The sequence below is a fragment of the Chiloscyllium punctatum genome, chromosome 15 (assembly GCF_047496795.1).
Source record: "Chiloscyllium punctatum isolate Juve2018m chromosome 15, sChiPun1.3, whole genome shotgun sequence".
Classification (NCBI taxonomy): Eukaryota; Metazoa; Chordata; class Chondrichthyes; order Orectolobiformes; family Hemiscylliidae; genus Chiloscyllium; species Chiloscyllium punctatum.
The window spans coordinates 64,611,778-64,633,519 of NC_092753.1; the positions used below are offsets into that span (position 1 = coordinate 64,611,778).

General features: G+C 40.2%; 1 protein-coding gene and 1 long non-coding RNA gene across 6 annotated transcripts in view; one reads left to right on the forward strand and one right to left on the reverse strand.

The window, feature by feature from the left end:
• Positions 1-6,584, reverse strand: part of pou2f1b (POU class 2 homeobox 1b) — a 199,436-nt gene extending 192,852 nt beyond the window's left edge. For 3 of the 5 annotated variants that reach the window (XM_072585323.1, XM_072585321.1, XM_072585327.1), the window contains exon 1: positions 6,425-6,584. In XM_072585323.1, coding sequence (XP_072441424.1) covers positions 6,425-6,458 — 34 coding nt within the window. In that variant the 5' untranslated portion in view covers positions 6,459-6,584. The remainder of the gene's footprint in view (positions 1-6,424) is intronic. The other 2 variants (XM_072585326.1, XM_072585324.1) reach the window with 2 other exon arrangements.
• A 284-nt stretch (positions 6,585-6,868) lies between these two features.
• The window catches only part of LOC140486335 (uncharacterized), a 40,402-nt gene continuing 25,528 nt past the window's right edge, over positions 6,869-21,742 (forward strand). Inside the window, exon 1 of the long non-coding RNA XR_011962549.1 lies at positions 6,869-6,982. This is a non-coding gene — a long non-coding RNA (uncharacterized lncRNA). The remainder of the gene's footprint in view (positions 6,983-21,742) is intronic.

Genomic DNA, 21,742 nt, shown 5'->3' on the forward strand with positions numbered 1-21,742 from the left:
TTCTTCACTATTTGAAGAGTGGTGAAGGTAAACATCTCCTTATGGTGGATGCTCAAGTCTCACCTGCTCCAAAGGTGTGTAATTACATCTCTGAACAGACTGATTAGAAAATATCTACTCTAAGGAATTCCTGTAGTGACGTCCTAGAACTAAGATGACTGACCTTTGATTTTCCACGGCACCAAGGGGCATTTGTTGACAAATAGATGTATCTGTTCAGGACACAATTAACAAGTTCGGTTTCAGTCCTTCAATCAAATTCCTAAGTATGCTCTATCTAACTCTTCTATACATCACAAGCCGTGCTTCATTTAATAATACTCATTATTTCCTCAAAACTTAAATTTCTGAGACATGGTTTGCTTTGTACCATTCCCATCCTCAATTCATTTAGGTTTTTCTCTGTTAAATTCGATTCCATATGATCACTTCTAAAAATTTAACTTTCAATGTTAAGGTGACTGGTGTGTAAAAACTTTGGCTTATGGTCTTTGAAATTGTCTCTTTGAGAGTTGCATAATTTAGTGTTGCCAACTAATAAACCCCACTGTAAAACTTGGCATGATTACACAATACAATCTCACCAGTTATCCCATCAAATTTGTGTTTACACTGCTGATTATACAAGCATATACTGAACAGTAAAAGGCATGATTGTGACACATCCTACATTTAGTATAAATTAAGTAAAAATTTAGCATCAATACAAAACAAGTCAAATAGTTCAAGTAGACTACATTTTTCAACTAATACTTACACTGAGTGCTTGAATAGTGAACTGAGGGGCAGGAATTTTGTTACTCAAGTATCAGAAATAATTAAAATATAAGATATAGTGAATCAGGTACCAAGTGCACAACATAATGAATGCTTTGCGTCATGCTGAAGAGACAGAAAGTGTCAACCTCATTTTAAATGTAAATACATGCGTATAGCTTTTTTCCCTAAATACTTAATTTTCAGAAACATTAACCAAGAGGAATAGGAATTTGCAATGTAGGATTATGTCATGGTAGGGCCCTGGGGAGTATTATCAAACAGAGAAACCTAGGGGTACAGGTACATAGTTCTTTGAAAGTGCTGACACTGGTAGGTAGGGAGGTGAAAGCATTAAGTCAGAGAGTTGGGATGTCATGTTATGGCTGTACAAGTCACTGGTAAAGCTGCATTTGGAGTACTATGTACAGTTTGGTTGCCCAACCAGAGGAAGGATGTTATTAAACTGGAAAGGGTGTAAAAAAGATTTACAAGGATGTTACTGCGACTGGAAGTTTGAGTTATAAAGGGAGACTGGATAGACTGGGACTTTTTTCTCTGGAAGGCCCTGAGTAACCTAGTCTCCCCAGTTTATACATAAATTTCCTATGTCCAAATTCAATGTAGTATAAATGATGTATTTTTACAAGAATTATGCCAAGCCCTAGAGTCTTACATTATAAGAACAGGTCGCATACTCCCTCTAGTAAGCAAGATTGAAAAGCAATCAGATCATGGTGTTCAAAATGTTCAAAGATTTTGAGCAGATGGATGCGGAGACACAACTTTCCTGAGTGGAGGGAGCAAGAGCAAGAGGGCAATTTAGAGTTGGGCCACTCAGGTGCAAAATCCAGAATGACATTTTCACACAATTAATAGAAATCTGGAACTCTGCCTTCAAAGGGCTATTACACCAATTGGCATACTGAAAACAGAAAGATTTTTTGGAGGCAAGTATATCAAAGAATATGAAACAAATTTAACGGCAAATTAACCATTCTCTAGAATGGATGTCAAGATGGGTTTAATGCATTGAATGATATAGCTGCTTGTCATACCGTAATCACACCCTTGTGCGAGCCAATGTTTCTGTCGCAGGCTTGCTGCAATGTTCCAGCAAGCTTCAGCGCAAGTTCGAAGGACATCTCACTTTTCGCCTGTGGACACTGCAGCTTCTAGGACTTCATAACAAATTCAGTAACTTCAGAGCCTGATTCCAAACTTTCATGCTTTTTTTTAAACCTAATCCACACCTGGACCCATCATGACATGGAATGCTTTTAGCAATCACCCATTCCCACATTATAAGGTAAATAGAAGCAAAGAACTGTGGATACTGGAAAGCAGAAACAAAAACAAAAATTGCTGGAAAAGCTCTGCGGGTCTGGCAGTATCTGTGGAAAGAAAGTAGAGTTAATATTTTGGATACAGAGACCCTTCCACAGAACAGGGCCACGGGACGTGAAACATTAACTTTTCTCCACAGATGCTGCCAGGCCTGCTGAGCCTCTCCAGCTATTTGCATTTGTTTCACATTATATGGGTTGCATTCAGTACAGCTAACCCATTTTCTCAATCTTAGAACTTATTATCACTTATTTGGCTTTTCTTCTGTCCTGGTCTGCTATCCATAGTCTCCTGACTCCCCTTTCATATCTCTCACTCTGGGCTCCATCTCCACTTATCTCTTGACCTCTCCACTTCCACCCTACTTTGGCTTCAGCATAAATACCACTTTTTCCTAGCTACCAACAGTTCAGATAGAGTCACCGGACTCAAAATGTCAACTCAGACGTACTGAGTTTTTCCAGCAAGTTTCTTTTTTAAAAAAAAACAGGAGCTACTCCAGTTAATGTTTGACAAATAATCTACTTTAGTCATTATAAGCTTCTACACTATCAAGTCAAATAGTACTTAGTTTAGATGTTATATATCTTAATATATGATAGTATTTCTGCCAAAAGCACACAAATGTAAAGATCCATACTGTTCTCAGACAAATTTATAGAAAAAAATGAACATTAAAAAGAACTAAATTTTGATTGCTTCAGCTCAAGGAATATTGAAACTAGGAGCAAAAACATTTGAAAGCACAAATATACATGTATACTGCATCCACCCAGAGATATTATTCAGTGTCTAATATGTTGAGAATCACACTTTCTTAAGTATTAGTATTTATCACATGTATCAGGTGCTTTCATTTCAAAACATTTTTCTTACCTTTGAAATCATCCTTAAACTTGTAGGGACAGTAACTCAATGAGTTCAAGTTAGAGAATGAAATCAAGTTACTGATTCAAGTCATGCAGATGTCAAAAGTAAGATTTAAATGAACTATGATGGACAGACTCTCTCTCGCCAGCCATCCAGCTTTATCTATTCTGATATTGAAACTAGTAGGATTTGCACTTATGTCTAGGCAAAACAAAGTAAAACCCCACTTCATTTCTCCTTGCACCAATTTCATTTTCTCTCCATCTTATCAATACTCATTGCTCTTCCAAACTTTCTTGCATTCCTTCCAAAAGCTCCCGACACACAGTTGTACACATTCATCATTTCTCGGAAAAATCAAATCTCACTATTGGTGAATCCAAGCTACATTGGCACTATACACTTTCATGTTGTAGCCTGAAGCTAAAGATAGATGATGGTAGAGGCTCCCAAGTTCTTCCATCACCAACAATCTTTCTGCTCTTATTGCGTACCACTGGCATTTGCCAAAAGGATTTGCGCATTGATATTTGATTGATTGTTGTCACATGTATCGAGATATAGTGAAAAGTGTTGCTTTGTTGATATACAGGCAGATCGTACTATACAAAGTGAATCTGGGTGGCAGAACAGAGTCCAGAGTACAATTTCACAGCCGCAGAGACAGACACAGAGAGAATATTAAGAATAGCATTTAACTAGTTTGCTGTATTTTAAATAGAACTTCCATGATCAAGTTTTAGAGTACATTTTTGTTTTCCAAGCATTTGTAAAATAGTTTATAGAAATATTTCAACTTGAATCTTACAATTTTTGCAATAATATTGTCACATACTGTTCCATTCAATACAATTTGTAACCAACTTAAAATTCATAAATTGCACTCCATGTCAAACATACAGCCCAGAGGGTGAAAACAATTCAAAATGGAAATTATAGTAAATGTACAAGATGTAAAATCTTCCTTTATGTACCATTACATTCTGATATGCCTCAAAACATTATCAATATCCTTGTTTTTAAAATGTAAGTTTTTGTAAGGCACATAGCTCAACATTTCTACAGTTTCCAGCCCCTTTGACATTATAGCTGGAAAGCATTAGACAAAAATCTCTGTGCCTCTGCAGTGATTACCCCAAGCTTTAGTGTTTCTCTCAGCACAGAGTCTTGGACTTGACCAAAATAATAATTGGTCAGGAATTGTCCAGCAACTCCTAACTGGACAGAGTTAGATTATAAAGCTGGACCTACTAGGTCAAACACAGAAATGCTACCCACTGTGTCATAAACCTCCCCATGAAACTCACTAAACCGCCTATTATTTGATACATAAAACAGGACAACTGAAATGTCGATCCCCATGATTATACAACTGTTAAGATCCAAACTCAGCAAACATATCTAGTGTGGTGGTTAAAGTAATGGATCAACCACCAATGGTTCAAACAATATTACCTATGAAATGTAATTAAATAAAAACAGTAATTTGTGGAACTAGTAATATGAAATAATCATAAAATCCCACATTCAGGTCCTTTTGAGAAGGAATCATACCATATTAATCTTAACTATATGGATAACTCTTAAAACTGGCTCAGCAACTATTCGGCACATACGGAACAAAATGATAATCCAACACTTGCTCAGGATAATGCTGTTAAAAATAACAGGTGATAAGTAAAGCTTGCCAACATAATCCTCAATTCCGTTTTTCTAATTTAAGGTTTTTTTATTGTCCTACTACCTTTTTCAATTTTATTCTGGTTTTGCACTTGGTGTTGACCTTCAAACAACAGTTCCACTAGAAAGACACATGTTAATAGTGGATTCAGTCTCAAAGATGGGGTTAAAAAAAAAAACAGAAAATTGTTCAACATAGTTGAATCAGGTGATCTCCTAAGAGATGCTCAAACAAACAGCGGACGTGGACAGACAATGGCCCAACAATACCCGCAGAAAAATTTTAAAAGAAGTTAGTTTATAGAAAACTATTTTCTTTCACAATGAATAAGTTAACTCTAACAACGTACCTACAAAGAACATTTGATATACCATTTTTAGTTTTACAGACTGGTCAGGAATGTTATATTGCAATTAAACCTAGAAATATATTTTTGAAAAAAATTAAATATCATGATATAGTTTCTAAATAACATTCAGCTGCACAAAAATTCACTTAGGAAAATCTTTTTCCCCATCCAACAGTTTTGTTTTGCTAAACAGGTCACATACCAGTCGTACCAGATATTAAAAATTAACACATTTTTAATATCACCTGTGGAGTTAAATGCAGTTAATACAAATGTGCACAAACACTGATTAGTAGTAACTTTATTACGCTGTAAATGTGTCATAATTTAAAACATCATAACTGGTTAAAACATCAATGTATTTTTGTGAATTGTCTCAAGGCAAAAAAAATGTACACTTGCAAATGATGTGCCATTGAATAATTTCATCCTTACAATCAGAAGTGCACAATAATTAACATTAGTGAAATAATTTCAAGTAAATTATTTTACTAAATAAACAAAGCGTTAAACCACCTAGCGTATTCGGCAGTTTATGTTGTTTATAAAATTAAACATCCAGGAGTATATTAAAATAGAAAATTATAAATACGCCTTTGCAACTCCTTGGCATTCTATTTCAGTAAATGCGGATGTTACGTTATATAATCTGAATGCCAAGAACGATTAAAAAATTAAAGCGAAACAAATCAGCCAAGGCCTAGATTGCTCATTAAAACCTGGGGGCAGATTTTAATAAGCATTCCTGCTTGCATTCTCCGTCATCTGAGCTCACTACAGCTCATGACTGGGGAAAGTAAGGATGATCATCCAACTCAATAATAAAAAAAATTACACACCAAACGCGCACGTCAAGTTATTAAATCTATTCACCTAAACATGAGGGGCGTTCCTACGATTTAAAAACAAACCCTCTTCAGCCTATATTACACATTCAGATTTTGATCCCGCTCAAACAAGATACAGATTTTTAATATGTTCACTTTTCTCAGCCGTCCCGCATTTGGCGGTCTCAACAAAACCCTCCGTAACATTTTCTATTATTTTATTCCCCTTGAATAAATCGGAGGTTAATATTTGATCCCAAATTAGCATAGAGCGTTTTTGCATCGATAAAAACAGTAGAAAATGTAAAACGCCGCGCCTTAGTTTGCATAATTTTTTTAGTCAAAATTATCCTCCCCCTGCCTTTCGCTTTCTCTTTATTTGTTTTATTTTTTTCCCTTCCTCCTTTTTTTTAAAATATAAAAAAAAATCCTCGGCGGAATGCGCTTCGTCGAAACGGCCGATCCGACTGTGTTTATACGAGAAAGAAATACATTAAAGTTTTCTTTTTTGCTGGCCCCGCAATCAAATACAGTAATAAGGCAAAATAAATTATGCTAAATGGAAATATGAATATGTAAAATTAGAGCCATTACCTGGCTTTTCATCTTTGGACGCTCCATCCGCCATTTTGAATATCAATTCACTTTACCCGGAATCCTCCGCGTACGGGGGGCCCCCGCGCTTCAATCAAAATATCATCAGCAATCCGCAAACTATTTACAACTCACTAACAAACGACACCGTTCGCACTCGCGTTTCTTAAAAAACATCATGCCCGATCGCATTGAAAACTTTATTTATTTATTTTTTCCCGAAAGGCGCGTCTTTGTCGCTGCCGCCGCTTCGGCCCCCTTCGGCGGAAATGAACGGAAATTAACGACCGGATTTTTTTTTAACGGTACATCGCCTCAGGTGCGCGGTTACAACGGGCGGGATGGATTTTTGTGCGGGTGGGTGCTGTCGATTTCTGGGCCCGGTCCCAGCATGATAAGCAGTCGTTTTGATTTTCCTTTTCTCTCTGTTTTCGGTTTGGGAGGCGGGTGTGTTCCGGAGATTGCCGAATGGATCTCTTTCTGCTTCCCCTCCCCCGCTATCCCCGCGGCCGAGCTGGGGCCCTTGGATGCTCATCAACTACATTCATTCATCCTCTGGTATTGTATTCGGCTGTTTATTAAAATGGTCGGTAATCGCTTTGCTCCTTGGCGCGTATGGAGACGGAAATGGACGGAAATTCACGAGTGGACAGGGGGTGTTTCTGTATACAAATACATTTGGGAGCGGCGGCTCTGGTAGATCTGAGAGGTTTGCAGTGCTTTTTAAGAACAAATTTACTTCTTTTGTTTTAAGAAAAAGGGTAACACTGCCCGTGTGTAGGCAGAAATCCTATTTTTTTGTGAGGGTTGATAACTGTCAAAAGAAAATAAAATCACACCCTCCAGTGAATCTAAACACTGATAAAGAAGGATCGCAACTGCTTCATATTTTTGGACAATAGAAGATTGCAAACTGCGCATTTGGGACTTGATAGCCCGCATTAAGACAGGGTCGAGAATTGTACCATTGAGTGACTCCTGTAATCCTAATTTTTGTGCCGTTGCTGGTGGCTGTCAGTTTGGCAGTTTATATATGTAAATGAAGCTTTAATGAGATTTAAAATAATTCATACAGTTTCTATTTTCGGTGAGTTTAAGTAACTCGCCTATTTACCTTGGCGAAGTATTTCCGTAGCATTAACAGCTAACTTTGCAACTTCCCCGTGGCCTTTACAAGTATACATTCGTCCCCAGTACGTTAAATCTTGAAGGCAGTTAGCCAAAACCTTCGATGTTTTTGAGTAATGAAGCCTGATTATAAGTGTTTGTAAATGTACATATTATTTTAAGAGTTAGGAATTAATTATTATGAGAATGAAAATTTCAGAATGTCACAGGTACTGCAGTCAGTTGCCAAATAACAGTGCATCAGTCCAGCCACGTGGAGAACTAAAAAATACGTTTCATGAAGTGCAATCATTTTGAGTCAAAAGTGTGATTATTTCAAACTTCTGAGAACCAGAAAACAACCTCAACCCTAAACAAAGTGTTTACATCATTTGTGAATCTAATTATGGGTATACAGTCTCTTCTGGATCTTCTTTAAAGTGTCATCATAGATCAGTGATAACATTGTCATACCTGAGAAAGGTGACCATGGATTTAAGTCCCCTCCAAGCTTTGCACACAACATGGTTGATACTTCTGCTCAATACTGTGAAATTGCTATATTGCCAAGACCTGCATTTATGTAGTGCTCTTCTTCACTCAGACATTTCAAAAGTGTTTTACAGTTAAGTACTTTTCTGAAATTTTCCCACTGTTGTGATTTATAAAATGTGATAGCTCCCATAAACAGCATTGTGATGATGACTTGATTTTGTTTTGCATTTTTTTGGTGGTTAATGGATAAATATTGGCTAGGTCACTAGAAACAAACTCCCTGCTTTGCTTTGAAAAAATGTTAAAAATCACACATCACCAGGTTATATTCTACCAGGTTTATTTGGAAGTACAGTACTAGCTTTCAGAGCACTGCTCCTTCATCAGGTAACTCGTTCCAAATAAATCTGGTGTTGTGATTTTTAACTTTGTCCACCCAGTCCAACACCAGCACCTGCACATCTTGAAAAATAATGTTGTGAGATATTTTATGTCCATGTGAGGATAGATAGGACCTCAGTTTAATGTTTCATTTGGTTGACAGTATCTTCAGTTGTGCAACACCTCATCAGTCCTATACTGCAGTGTCAGCTTTTATGATTTTTGTATTCGGCTTCAAAGTGAGGGGGTATTGAATCCACAACTTCTTGACTAAGGGAAAAGAGTGCTACCAACCGAACCACAGTTCATACTTTGCTAAGCTGAGTCTTTGCCTGCCCTGCAAGGAATATGGGAAAGATCTTAATACTGGTGCATCACTCAAAGCTTCATTAAAGCAAATTATCTGGCATTGTCTAAATGCTGTCCATGTGCAAATTTGCAGCTGGAATTCCCCTACATTACATTTTCAAAAAAAAATTCATAATAGGAAATTATGAATGTCACTCAGGGCTGACAAGATTGAATGTAATTTATTAACATGGATAGATGGTTGGTTAAAGGACAAGAAACAAGAAGGAGAAATAAAGATAATTTTCATGTTGGTAGGCATTTTTTCTTGGAGTGTTACAAGAATCAGTGCTGGGGTCTCAGCTATTTACAATCTGTATTAATGGCCTGGATGAAGAGAACAGGCATATGATACAAATTTGTTAAGAAGACAAAGCTGTATGGGAAATTAAGCAATGAAGATGATGCAAAGAGGTATCAGTAGGATAAATGAGTGGGAAAGAAGTAGAGAAATGTGAAGCTTACTCCCTTTAGCAGGAAGAGCAGACCAATTAGGGACAAGCAGCAATTGCTTGCCTCTCCAGCAATGCGCACACTCCTTGAAAGAATAAAAATAGAATGCTTTGAAGCTATTAAATGCTAATGTTCAGAACCTTTGAGTGCTCTTGCAGAAGGCATGCAGAAATTTAAATTCAAACCTAGAAAGCAAATTATATTGTTCTTAATTGAAAAGGTGCTGGAAAGCAAGAGTACTGTACAGTTTGGAAGAGTGTGGTGCTGGAAAAGTATAGCCGGTCAGGCAGCATCCAGGGAGCAGAAGAGTCGACGTTTCGAGCATAAGCTCTTCATCAGGGATGCTCGAAACGTCGACTCTTCTGCTTCTCGGATGCTGCCTGACCAGTTGTGTTTTTCCAGCACCACACTGTTCATCTCTGATTTCTACCATCTGCAGTCTTCACTTTCTCCTACTGTACAGTGTGATCTTACACCTACAGAAGGATATACTTGGCTAAGGGGTACTGAAAAAGTGAACAAGATTCATTCCTGGGCTGAGAGTATTATCCAATAAGGATAGCTTGAAGAAAATAGTCCTACAGTGTTTTGAATTTAGAATATATGACATTACCTGGGGTGGCATGGTGGCTAGTGGTTAGCACTGCTGTCTCGCAGCACCACGACCCTGGATTCAATTCCAGCCTCAGTCTTTGTGAAGATTGCATATTCTCCCTGTGTCTGCAAGGGTCCCCTCCGGGTGCCCCCAGTGTCCAAGAATGGGCAGGTTAGGTGGATTGGCCATGCTAAATTGCCCATAGTGTCTGGGAATGTGTAGGTTAGGTATATTAGACATGGAAATGCAGGGATAGGGTAAAAGGTGAGTCTGGGTGGGATGCTCTTCAGAGAATTGGTGTGGACTTCTCGGGCCAAGTAGCCTATTTGGGCTTTATGGTGGCTCAGTGATTAGTACTGCTGCCTCACAGCACCAGGGTCCCAGGTTCGATTCCAACCTCAAACGATTGTCTGTGTGGAGTTTGCACATTCTCCCCGTATCTGCGGGGGTTTCCACCCACAGTCCAAAGATGTGCAGGCCAGCTGAATTGACAATGCTAGTGTTAGGTGCATTAGTCAGACGGGGAAAAGGGGTTTGGGTGTGTTACTGCTCAGAGGGTCGGTGTGGACTTGTTGGGCCGAAGAGCCTGTTTCCACATTGTAGGGAATATAATCTAATCAAACCTCATTGAAACATTGAGAGGTTTAACAAGGTAAATTCTGAGACAAAGAAGAGTATTGAATTCAAAATATTAAGTATGCTTTCTCTCCATGAATGCTGCCAGACCGATTGAGTTTCTCCAGCAGTTTCTGTTTTTCATTCAGATTTCTAGCATCCGCAGTTCTTTGCTTTAGATTAGATGCTGAGAGGGTTCTTTACCTGTTTGGGTGGCAGAGTCTCAGGATATGGGGATTGCTATTTTGAACTGAGATAACAAGAATCTGCTTCACTCAAAGAATACAACTCCCAGAAGGTTGTAGGTATATTCAAGGCCAATTAACAGAGTTTTGGACTCCAAGAAAATCAAGACGTATGTGGATCAGGTAAAAAACTGGTCAAAATGTGGAGTTGAGTTTGAGGATCAGCCATGTTCTTAGTAAATACCACAGCAGGTTCAAGAGGCTATATGGCCTTCTCCAGATCATGTTTGTCAAGTTTACACATTCTTAACACAGTGACTACATTTAAGCAGTACTTAATTGGCTGCAAAGCAATGTTTTTGTTCCTGTGCCACATTTGACACTGACAACTACATTATTTTATCACAAAGCTAGTCCTGCATTGTACAGCTGAATAGGATGACCATTGTGTGGTTCCTCTGTTACCCATTTGATTGTAGTCAGAGTGTCTCCTGTAATGGTTTTTCTTTCCATATGTACCATTAACTTGGCCTCCACTTATAAACTATATACTGCAATTGGTGATATCATCTCAAGGCACAGTCCTGGATTTCTACCAGCCTGAGACAACTCAGAAGACTTTTAAAAATGGCTGACGAGACCCCTTCCTTCCAGTTTCAGAAAACCCACCTCCACTTCTGACTAGTGTGTTATTTAATTTTAGTAAAACTTCCCTACTTTTATGTTCCATTCCCTTTGAAAGAAAGTTCAATAATACATTGCTCTCCCTATTACCTGCTAAATTTGGATGCTAGTTTTTCATGATTTACAGACAAGGACTCTCAAATCCCTCGGTTCTGTATCTTTCTGCAGTATTTCTCCATTTAAATAATATTCAGCATAGAGTCATGCAGCACGGGAACAGACGCTTCAGTTCCACCATTCCATGCTGAGCATAATGCCAAACTAAACTATTCCCACCTGCCTGCTCCTCGCACATATCTCTCCGAATCTTTCCTATTCACGTACTTATCCAAATGTCTTTTAAACATTGTAATTGTACCCACATTCACCACTTCCTCAGGCAGTTCATTCCACATGTGAACCATTCTAAATGAAAAATTTGCCTCTCATGTCTGTTTTTTTTAATCTTTCTCCTCTCACCTTAAAAATGTGCCCCATGGTCTTGAAATTCCCAATTCCAGGGAAAAGACAACTACCATTAACTCTCTTGATACCACTCATTTATTTTATAAACTTCTATCAGGTCACCTCTCAACCTCCTACACTCCAGTGAAAAATGTCCCAGCCTATCCAGCCTTTCTTTACCCAGCAACATCCTGGTAAATCTCTTCTGAACTCTCTCCAGCTTAATAATATCCTTCCTGTAACCGGGTGATCAGAAATGGACACAGTATTCAAGAAAAGGTCTCACCAATGTCCTGTACAACTTCCCAACTCCTGTACTCAAAGGACTGAGCAATGAAGGCAAGCATGCCAAATGCCTTTTAAGATGTGAAATTTACTATCTGTTCATTCTGCCAAAAGAAAACCATGAAAAGAATGTGGATTAAATATTACTTGCCTCATCAAAATAATATATCAATGTTAGCAAAAGTGGAAATTATTCCATGTCAAGGCATCCTCACTTGAAAGAGAGTGCAGTATTCAGAAATTGACAGAATGAGGTGGTGTTACTGCAAAATTAATCTTTTGGCATTAACATGGAAGCATTCCTTTTCTATCAAATTCAACTATCAGCTATAAATTGGCAAAACAAGCAAGATCCCTTTTCTAATTAATTGTTAAAAAAATTCCAGTTCTGGACAATAGGATATATTTCCACTTTGGATAGTCAGTATTAGTATTCAATAAATGCATAGCCCATCCTCAATGAAAGCTCCTTCTACTTTATACAAACAAAGAGTCTGAACACAATTGGATGAGAGCACCCTCTAGTGTGAACCTTTTACCTTCTAAACCTTGTGGAGTTCTGATTGAAACTGCCAAAATACATTACAGTAACATCTTTTCAGTGGAACATCCTGGTAGAAGCTGAATTGGCCTGATTAACAGATCACTCTGCTTAATGGTAGTCGCAGCTGACTGTGCTGTTTGCAACTCCCAGTCCACTGGCATTGCAACCATCATTGAGGCTCAGCTCTATTTGTAATTCAACAAAATAACTAAACCTCCCAACAAACTGTTTAGAAACCTACAAGAATTTTGGCTGGAGAATACAGTCATTTAGTCAATTATTAATATACATACTTGGTGTCCACATATAAATGTAAGGAAGACGTAAGTTCCCAAACCCAAAATCTCCCTTGAGACTCCATGCCCTACAATTTTAGCTGTCTGACAAATAGTCCCTCTCTGTCATTCCATCCTGCGCAGAGGGGTTTCTTGTACATGCAGCTGTTGCACATTTTTCATTTCCTCACTCTTATCAACTGCCCTGAGGTGAGGGGGGCCTTCACTGAAGTCTATCTACACAGGAGTCCTCCCATTTACAGATTGGAATGTGATGCTGGGAACCTCAGCAGGAGGTCATAATTGACCATCCACTTGATGTTTCCAGCTGAAACTGCTTCACCACTGTCTTTATTTTCTATGTGCTGGGCACCCCCATCATTTTGATGGGGATGTATATGGGACCTCTTCTTCCTGTTAGTTGTTTATTTGTCTACCACCATTCATAACTCAGTGTGGCAGGACTGCAGAGCTAATCCAGGCAGAGGGTGGTGCATGTATGGAACAAGCTGCTAGATGAAGTGGGGGAGGTAGGTACAGTTACAACATGTAAAAGGCATTTGGAAGGCTACATAAATAGGAAAGGTTTAGAGGGAAATGGACCAAATGCTGGCAAATGAGACTAGATCAGGTTAGGTTATGTGATTGACACAAATGATTAGATTAGATTAGATTACTTACAGTGTGGAAACAGGCCCTTCGGCCCAACAAGTCCACACTGACCCGCCGAAGCGCACCCACCCATACCCCTTCCCCTACATTTACCCCTACATCTAACACTACGGGCAATTTAGCATGGCCAATTCACCTAACCTGCACATTTTTGGATTTGGGAGGAAACCGGAGCACCCGGAGGAAACCCACGCAGACACGGGGAGAATGTGCAAACTCCACACAGTCAGTCACCTGAGGCGGGAATTGAACCCAGGTCTCTGGCACTGTGAGGCAGCAGTGCTAACCACTGTGCCACCGTGCCGCCCAAATGAGTTGGATTGAAGGGTCTGTTTCCGTGCTACATAACTCAACGACTGATGTTAGGATTTTGAAGCCTGTCTTTCTGTGCACTTTCCACTGTTTGGCATGCAAGTAGTCCTGTACTGTAGCTTTAATGTGACTTAATTGGTTATATCCATTTTGAAAAGAGTATAAAACTAAAGGAGAAGGTCTTGTGGTGCAGTGGTGGCCTCCCTGCCATTCAAGTCCTGCTTCAGGATTTGATCATGACAGAGAGAGTGTCAAAACACAATCAAACAGATTGATTATTAATGTGGAAATCCTTCTGATACACCCATGCCAGGAAGGGGATGGGAGAGGAAGAGGGAGGGAGGGGGAGGGGTGAGGTGAGGGGACGGGAGGTGAGGCAAGGCCAGACTTGCCAGTTACCCAGAACCATGTGGTAGCTACAGCACAACAGCCTCCCCATGTTAAAAGACTATAGACACACACACCCCATCAGAAAGTCAAAGAAACCAAGTCCAACTCAAGAGGGAAAAGCTGTTGAAAACAAGGTTAGTTACTACGAATAAAATGCCTCTTTACAATGTTGCTAATTTGAATCGTAAATAAATAAGGTTAATCCCTAAATGAGATGAGGAGACCCTTGTAAAATAATGTAATTTTGTGTCTGTTGTAATAACAAGGTCCAAGGTGACAATTGTTTCCTATTTCTGGTGGTTGTCTCATAGCCCTGGAATGATAAGCTGCTGCAGTACATTTTGACCCACATTGTGCATTCTCCACTTCTATGCAAATGTAGTCTTGTACTCTGCCTGTGGCTATCACTTTGACAGTATCATCCCTCCACAACCCCCAACCCGTCGCCTGCTTTGACAGCTGACAGGATCATGGTTGCACTTCAGCAGGAATCTGCTGTGACTTTCTAGTCAGGTGGTATGAATAATGAGACCCTCCAGTAAAATTGAAAAAAATGTCTTTGTGGGACTGGAGTGAAAAACTATTCACCTCTGCCAATCAAACAAAAAGGGAACTACTCTGCGCTAGATTTCCCCTCACCTTTGCTTCTTTCCCATTTGTTCTTCTCAGAACCCTTCCCCTAAACTTACCTGCTGACCTTTCCTTGATGCTAGCTTCAGGCTGTCTAGACATCCTGCCCTTCTACTCACTTCAGTTGATGAGGCTAAAATTTCCAGGCTTCGCCTCCCTCTTCCCCCCCCACCCCAACTTCACACAAAGATCAGAATTTTTTTTAATGAAGGAATTCATGATTTCTTGTGCTTATTTGCACAGAAGAAAAATTTTCCCACATTTTCACAATTTAACTAACTTTCTGTGATGTTCTGGGGTCCATACTTCATTCCAGTTATTGCTTGTAATTTTCCTGAGGCCATTACTTTCTATTAAGATCAATGCAACTGAAATCACAACCACCAGTGGTAGAACAAATAAAATCTGAGATTATGGAGAAGCCAAAGTAAGCTGAATGCAAAGATCTCAAAAGGATATGGGGCTAGAGGACAACAAAGAGAAAAGGAATAATGAGGCCAGTGTGGAATTTGAAATCAAGGCTGAGAATTTTAAAATCACGGTATTATTTGGCAAGGACTCAGTGTATGTCAATGAGTATAGGACTTGGTACAAGCAGAGTTTTAGATGATTTCACATTTATTGAGCAGAATATGAGAGACCAATGGAGAATGCTTTGGAACAATCAAGTCAAGAGGTAACAGATGTACAAATGAGCAGCAGATATATTGAAAGGTTGCATAATGCTGGTGGATTTTGGAATTTGCTGGTTTTAGTGATTGCTCTCGTATCTGATTGCAGCTTATCTCCAGCTCAAATATGCACTGAGATTGTGAATTGGCTGTTTAGTGTCAGACTGTTGCCATAAATGGGTGGAGTTAGGTTTAAGTCTCCATTACCTCACCCCTCTTCTCAAGGAATCTCCAGCAAGCCTGTCCAGGTTTACCTGAACCCTAGGATCCAAGAAACATTTTCTTCAGGAATGCTCATATCAGCTGTTCCACAATCCTGCTGATACTACAAAGCTCGATCGCATCATACTATTGTGAATCAGATATGTCTGGGTCAGAAAGTTGACTGGACTTTTTCAGTTGCAGTGACAAGGACTACCCACCTCTACAACACCCAGGACACTACTACACCACCCAGCTCTCCACCCCTCCATCACCGTAAAGTCCATGTATGCGTGGGAGTGATAAGAAAATCCATTGTAAGTGATATCCTGAGGCTGTGATAAGGTACATATGAATAGAACCAACTGAAATTAGTTTTACATGGCTGAATGATAGTGAAGAGATTTTACAGGAAGATGTTAGAGTCAACTGTGTCAAGGAGTGCAAACAGATCAAGAAGAATGAGACGAGAGGGTCCATCTTTGACACAGTTATATAGGATGTCATGTGCAATTTTGTAAGAGCTGTTTCAATACTGTGACAAAGACCTGATTGGAGGGGTGCAGATGTTTTCTGGGAAAAATGGGCACAGATTTGAGAGATGACAATGCATTCAAAGACTTGGGAAGAATAAGAAGATTGGAGATGGGTTGTTGTTTATAAAGACAGTGAAATACAAATGAAATCAAGTCAAAAATCATAAGTGGAAGAAAGCATTCAATGGATTTTAAAATCATCTTGCTTTTGTGAAATCTTGATTTTTTTTTTCTAATTACATTTCCTGTGTAACTGACCTCGACTGTCCTCTTTCCTTCAGCAGCCTTAGATTGTTAACCTTGGCTATATAACAGATTCTCAATCACAGCATGCGCTGGACAGAAAATCAATTTTTGACCTCACGTTCTATTTGTCTGCACCCGATTTTCAAATGACCAATTTTGCTGTGGTAAAAGTGGAACCTGCTAGTATATGCACTAGCGTTCTTTACAAATAAACATAATGCATATTGAGGTCCATACTAAATTTTTAAACTTTGAGCAAAATTCTAATTCCACAATGTAATTCTCCGTCACATAAACCAAGCAAATTCATTTCATTGTTATGACATGCTATAAAGATTCATTTATAGTTGTCTTGCTGTCGTTTGCATTGTAGTGATTTTACTATAATTTATTACACCATTTTGCACTATATCCATTGGCATTTTGCTCATTTGGGATGACTCCGTTTTGGTTGAACCCCAGCGATTATACCTGGGGGATCTGAGGAGACGGCATTGTCTTTATATCACCAGAATAACAATGACAGAGCTAGGCCATTTGCTGCTGCTGACTGCAAATCACCTCAAGAAATACAATATCTTTACTGTTGACTGTGAAAATGACAATAGCCTTTAGTTTTTTTTTATTCCACATGATCCCTCTAACCATAACAAGTCAAATCAGCTTCCACAGATGCATCGATCAAATTGTGGAAGACATGTTTACCGTAAGTAAGCACTTCATTTTTTTCCAAAAGGAAAGTCTTCAGGAGTGAATTCAAAACTCACTTTAGTGCCCAGATTTTCACAACTGAATGGCTTTATTTGATTCCATGCGATCACCAAGGATCTGTATGAATACTTCAATATTTACATAAATTGAAGTGTTTTCTTAACTAAACATGTAGAATCAGAAATGACGTCCAGCAAGGCCTATCACAACAGGGAGCAATGCAATCTCGTGCAATGTATGGCATAGCAAAATTCTCACTAGGCAACAGCGAGATGTCAATTGATGAGGATTAAAGTTTGTTAAACACCTCGGTCAAGTCACAGCTTGTCTCATCAATATTCAGCCACCTATTTTATCAAGCTCTTTAAATGTGGGAAAATTTGATAAGGAAACTAGAGCAGCTCCCTGGTGGATTCAGCTGCCCACCACCTCCAAAGAACTTCCACTTATCTCTGACCCAACCGCAGGCCACAGCATGCTCAACAGATAGCAGGCACACTCACCACTTTTTCCATGGACATTAGCATCTGGCATCTGCCAACCCATCATTACCATCCTGGCATTTCTACTATTTACTGTCCACATGCTGTGGAGCACAGACTTGCATTGTAGAGCAGACCAGGAGCTAGCATTGAAAGATTTTAGCAGGGACACTTGTGCACAAGGATAGACATCCAACTCACACACTGGATCTGGCCAAATATCAGGAATACTCATTTGCTTAGCACTTAGCATTCACTCACTTTGCACCTACTTGCCTACTCACAGCATCCCTGCCTTGTCTTCCATTATCTTGCGTTGCCATGCCAATTTAGCAAAAACAGGTAGTTTACCTTCCTGCTAAGCAGTCCTCTGTCTAAAGGTTGCACAGCTTGCAGTTCATCAGTGTGCTGCAATAATTTCACACCTGATCTGTGTGCCAACAACAAATGCAGCGAGCACACAGCATATGCAGCGAGCACACAGCATATGCAGCAAGCAGGCAAACATGACTCAAAGTCCACGGAGGCACCTGTCATTGAGGGGTTCCCAGCACAGAATGCTCCCATACCAGTCAAGGGACTGCAGGCTCTGTACAAGGACACGTTACAATTGTGAAAGATGGCAACAGTATTTGCTTGGAGCTAGGTGGGAACAGTAGGCAGTAGTTGGTGCATGGAGACATAGGGAAGTGGGAAGCCTGTGGGGGTATTAGGAAGGGCATGTGGATATTTGGGGGTTCGCTGTTCATGTTCTGGCTGAGGTTGGAAGACATTGGCTAAGGAGCACTCATTACTGCCTTCCATCATGATGCAAATCAAAAGTGACAATAGGAAAGAAAATGGCTGCATGACATTCAGAGGGGGTCAGATAAGATACTCAACCTATGATGCTTGGGGGTGCAGCAAACACTAATTATAGATATTTTAAAGGAAAAGACCAAAGTCACAGGCCCATGAAATGTAAAGCATGCAGGCTATCTTCTCGCTGGCCATTCTCAGCATTGACCTCTGTGTGTTGAACCTCCCTGGCACACTACTGCTCTTTGACAGCTACACTTTTGTATACAATAGGAGCCAAACATTAGGAGTACTAAATGTGGACAGATATAGGTGTCACCATGACCCATAGCCATCCGTACACATTACTCTCTCTGCTTCCAGATGGTATAGTAGACTTTCAGCGCTGACCACTTTCCATGCAGTTTTGCCTGAGGTGGTGGCTCAGTTGTTAGCACTGCTGCCTCACAGTGCCATGGATCCAGGTTTGATGCCATTCTCGGGTCACTGTATAGAAATTACACAGTTTCCCTGTATCTGCGAGAGTTTCCTCCCACAGTCCAAAGATGTGCAAGTGAGAGTGAATTGGTCATGCTAAATTGCTCTTAGGGTTCAGGGATATGCAGACTATGTGGGTTAGCCATGGGAAATGCAGGGTTACAGGGATGGGGTTGGTGTGGGATGCTCTTTGGAGGGTCGGTGTGTTCTTAATGGGCCAAATAGCCTGCTTCCACACTGTGGGAATCTACAAGGAATAAAGCAAACAATGTCCTGAGCATTAACAAAGAAGTAGAGCCAGATAGTGTGCAAACGTGTTAAATACATGCACAAAATGTCTCTCAAGTACAAGAAAGTTAACATCAGGAACATTTATGCAAAGGTTTAGGGTGATGTATATGTCAACCATCCCACCAAAGTGGTTTACACAAGTTTTCTTCAATCTCTAACAAAAACAGAAGTTGCTGGATAAGCTCAGTAGGTCTGCCAGCATCTGTGAAGAGAAATCAGAGTTTATGTCTTGGGTCTGGTGACCCTTCCTCAGAACTGAGGAACAGTTGTTCTTCTTGCCAGAGCATGATGAATTTCTAAGAGTTGAAAGAGGGCTTGCAGGGTGAAGGTGGAGGGCACAGCCACCTCTGCAGTGTCCTGAGTAGAAAGTGCAGAGGGTCCTGTGCTTGGCTCCATCACCAGTTGGGTGCTTCATGGCACCACCCTGTCCTCTTGTGAGGAGAGAGCACTTGGCTCAGGTCAAGGTTCCCTGCCCCACATTTTGCCATGTCGTGAGTCATTAGGAGCAATGGAGTGGTGATGTGTGTGCATCTCCAGCTTTTGGTAGTCTCACCATGGTAGCTACCAACCTGTCCATGGCTGGAAATAGATGGTAGCAGGGTTCTCTGTGCTGATGCTGATTCTGGACAATAAGGGCCATTGTGTCCCATATGCCTGCCTGCCGCATCTGCTCTGCTGTTTGTGTTTGGATGAAGTCCCTGATTGTGGACTGTACGGGGGGGGGTCACCTCCTGCCTAAGATTGCGCAGGTACTTGGGTCCCAGCAGTCCCCCACGTACCAGCAGCCTGGAGTGTATGTTCCGCAGTCAGTTGCAGCGCTGTCCCTGAGAATTGCTCACTAAACTGTGTATACACACTCTCAATGTCTGTGGTTCTCCTGAAGTGTCAGTATCTAGGCTGATGAGGTGGGTGCAGCAGCAGAGATAAAATGATTGCAAGGAGACGGAGAGAAAAATGCTGCACTTATGCCAACAGAGTGCAGAACGTCACTGACTTCAACCCGCCAGTTTCTCTGTACTGACCCAGATGGCAACCTCACACCAGGCTGGCAAGATCTCATGGCCTGGCCCCCTCTGCTGGTACTCAGGGAAGAGGACACATCTCCTTTAGACCACCACATCTACCTGAGTCTTCAAGTCCCTATCAGAGAATCATGGTGCCATTTTCACCTTCTCTGGCATGTTCAGACTCTATAGGGTAGTCTTAAATTACCAGTGATCATCCAAGTGCTCAACAGGCTTTTAAAAATAGAACACACACGGGGATGTCAGAGGATATCTGCTGAGTGATGGAGTGGAAGTCAGATGTGAGATATATCATAGAGGCAGGGTAGGTAATTAATGAGATGAGCTCGGTAAGTTAGGGCAGGACATCTCACTAGACCTTGTAATGAAAAACCTCTCCATTAAATACAACTTAATCAAAAAGACATAACAAGCAAGCACTTGTTATCAGTTACATCAGTCAAAAGTTGTACCTCTCTGGCTTTTTCTGAAGAAACACCCTGATTCCTTGGCCTGGATTTTAGACAGATGCAGATTCTGTACAAGGTGGCTGTTGTGAATGTAAAGAATGAATTTCCTGAATGTAAAGGAAACTGTTGTGAATAATACAATTACTGAAGTTGTGAGGGTATCGAGAGCATGGTGCTGGAAAAGCATCCGAGGACCAAGAGGATTGACGTTTCGGGCATAATCCTTTCATCAGGAAATTGTGAGGGTGTGTAAAGGAGATGAGAAGCCATTTGAACAATGCCCTTAACTTGACTCTAACATAATCAATGCACTGCACAATACTTGAACAATATCACCCAATATGTGGATTAGAACCTTTGTCCAATTTCACATCCTGAGGGCCTGCTCACTGTTTCACTGGTTTCAGGCTGTAAGATTGTTATTTAATTTTTTGAACAACCTGTTTGGGCACATCCTAACATACTTCTGGGCAGGCGGGAGTTCAACAGTACCTTCTGGCTCCAAAGCAGTGATATTTCCCCTCTACACCACAAGAACCTTTTAGCTTTCTGGAAGATTATTAGGTCACTAAAAGGATGAATGTCAACATGTAACTTGATGATTCACTGCTTGCACTTACCTTCATTAGAAACTCACCTTTCTGCATTGGAATGGGAAAACTTTGGAAATAACTATCTAGAAAAGGCCAAAGTCAGCCCATCCTGGGAGTTTGTCAAGTTTTTAAAACTCTACTACAGCTAAAGGTAACAAAAAACTTGAAATTGTTTATGAAAGCTAAAAAGGGGACATCAGTGAAATAAATGAGAACAAAGTGTCGCCTTGAGACAAGGAAAATAGAATAACGATGAATACACAGACTATAACATGATTCAGTGAGATGAGAATCACTCACATGAACTGTGACTAGCCAGAGGAAAGGTTCACCAGATAAGAACCAGGATGAAAGAGAGCCTTCTCAGAAAAAGCTGTGCTGTGGTGAGGACCCAGGATTCCTGATGTTTCTTTATTTTAAACC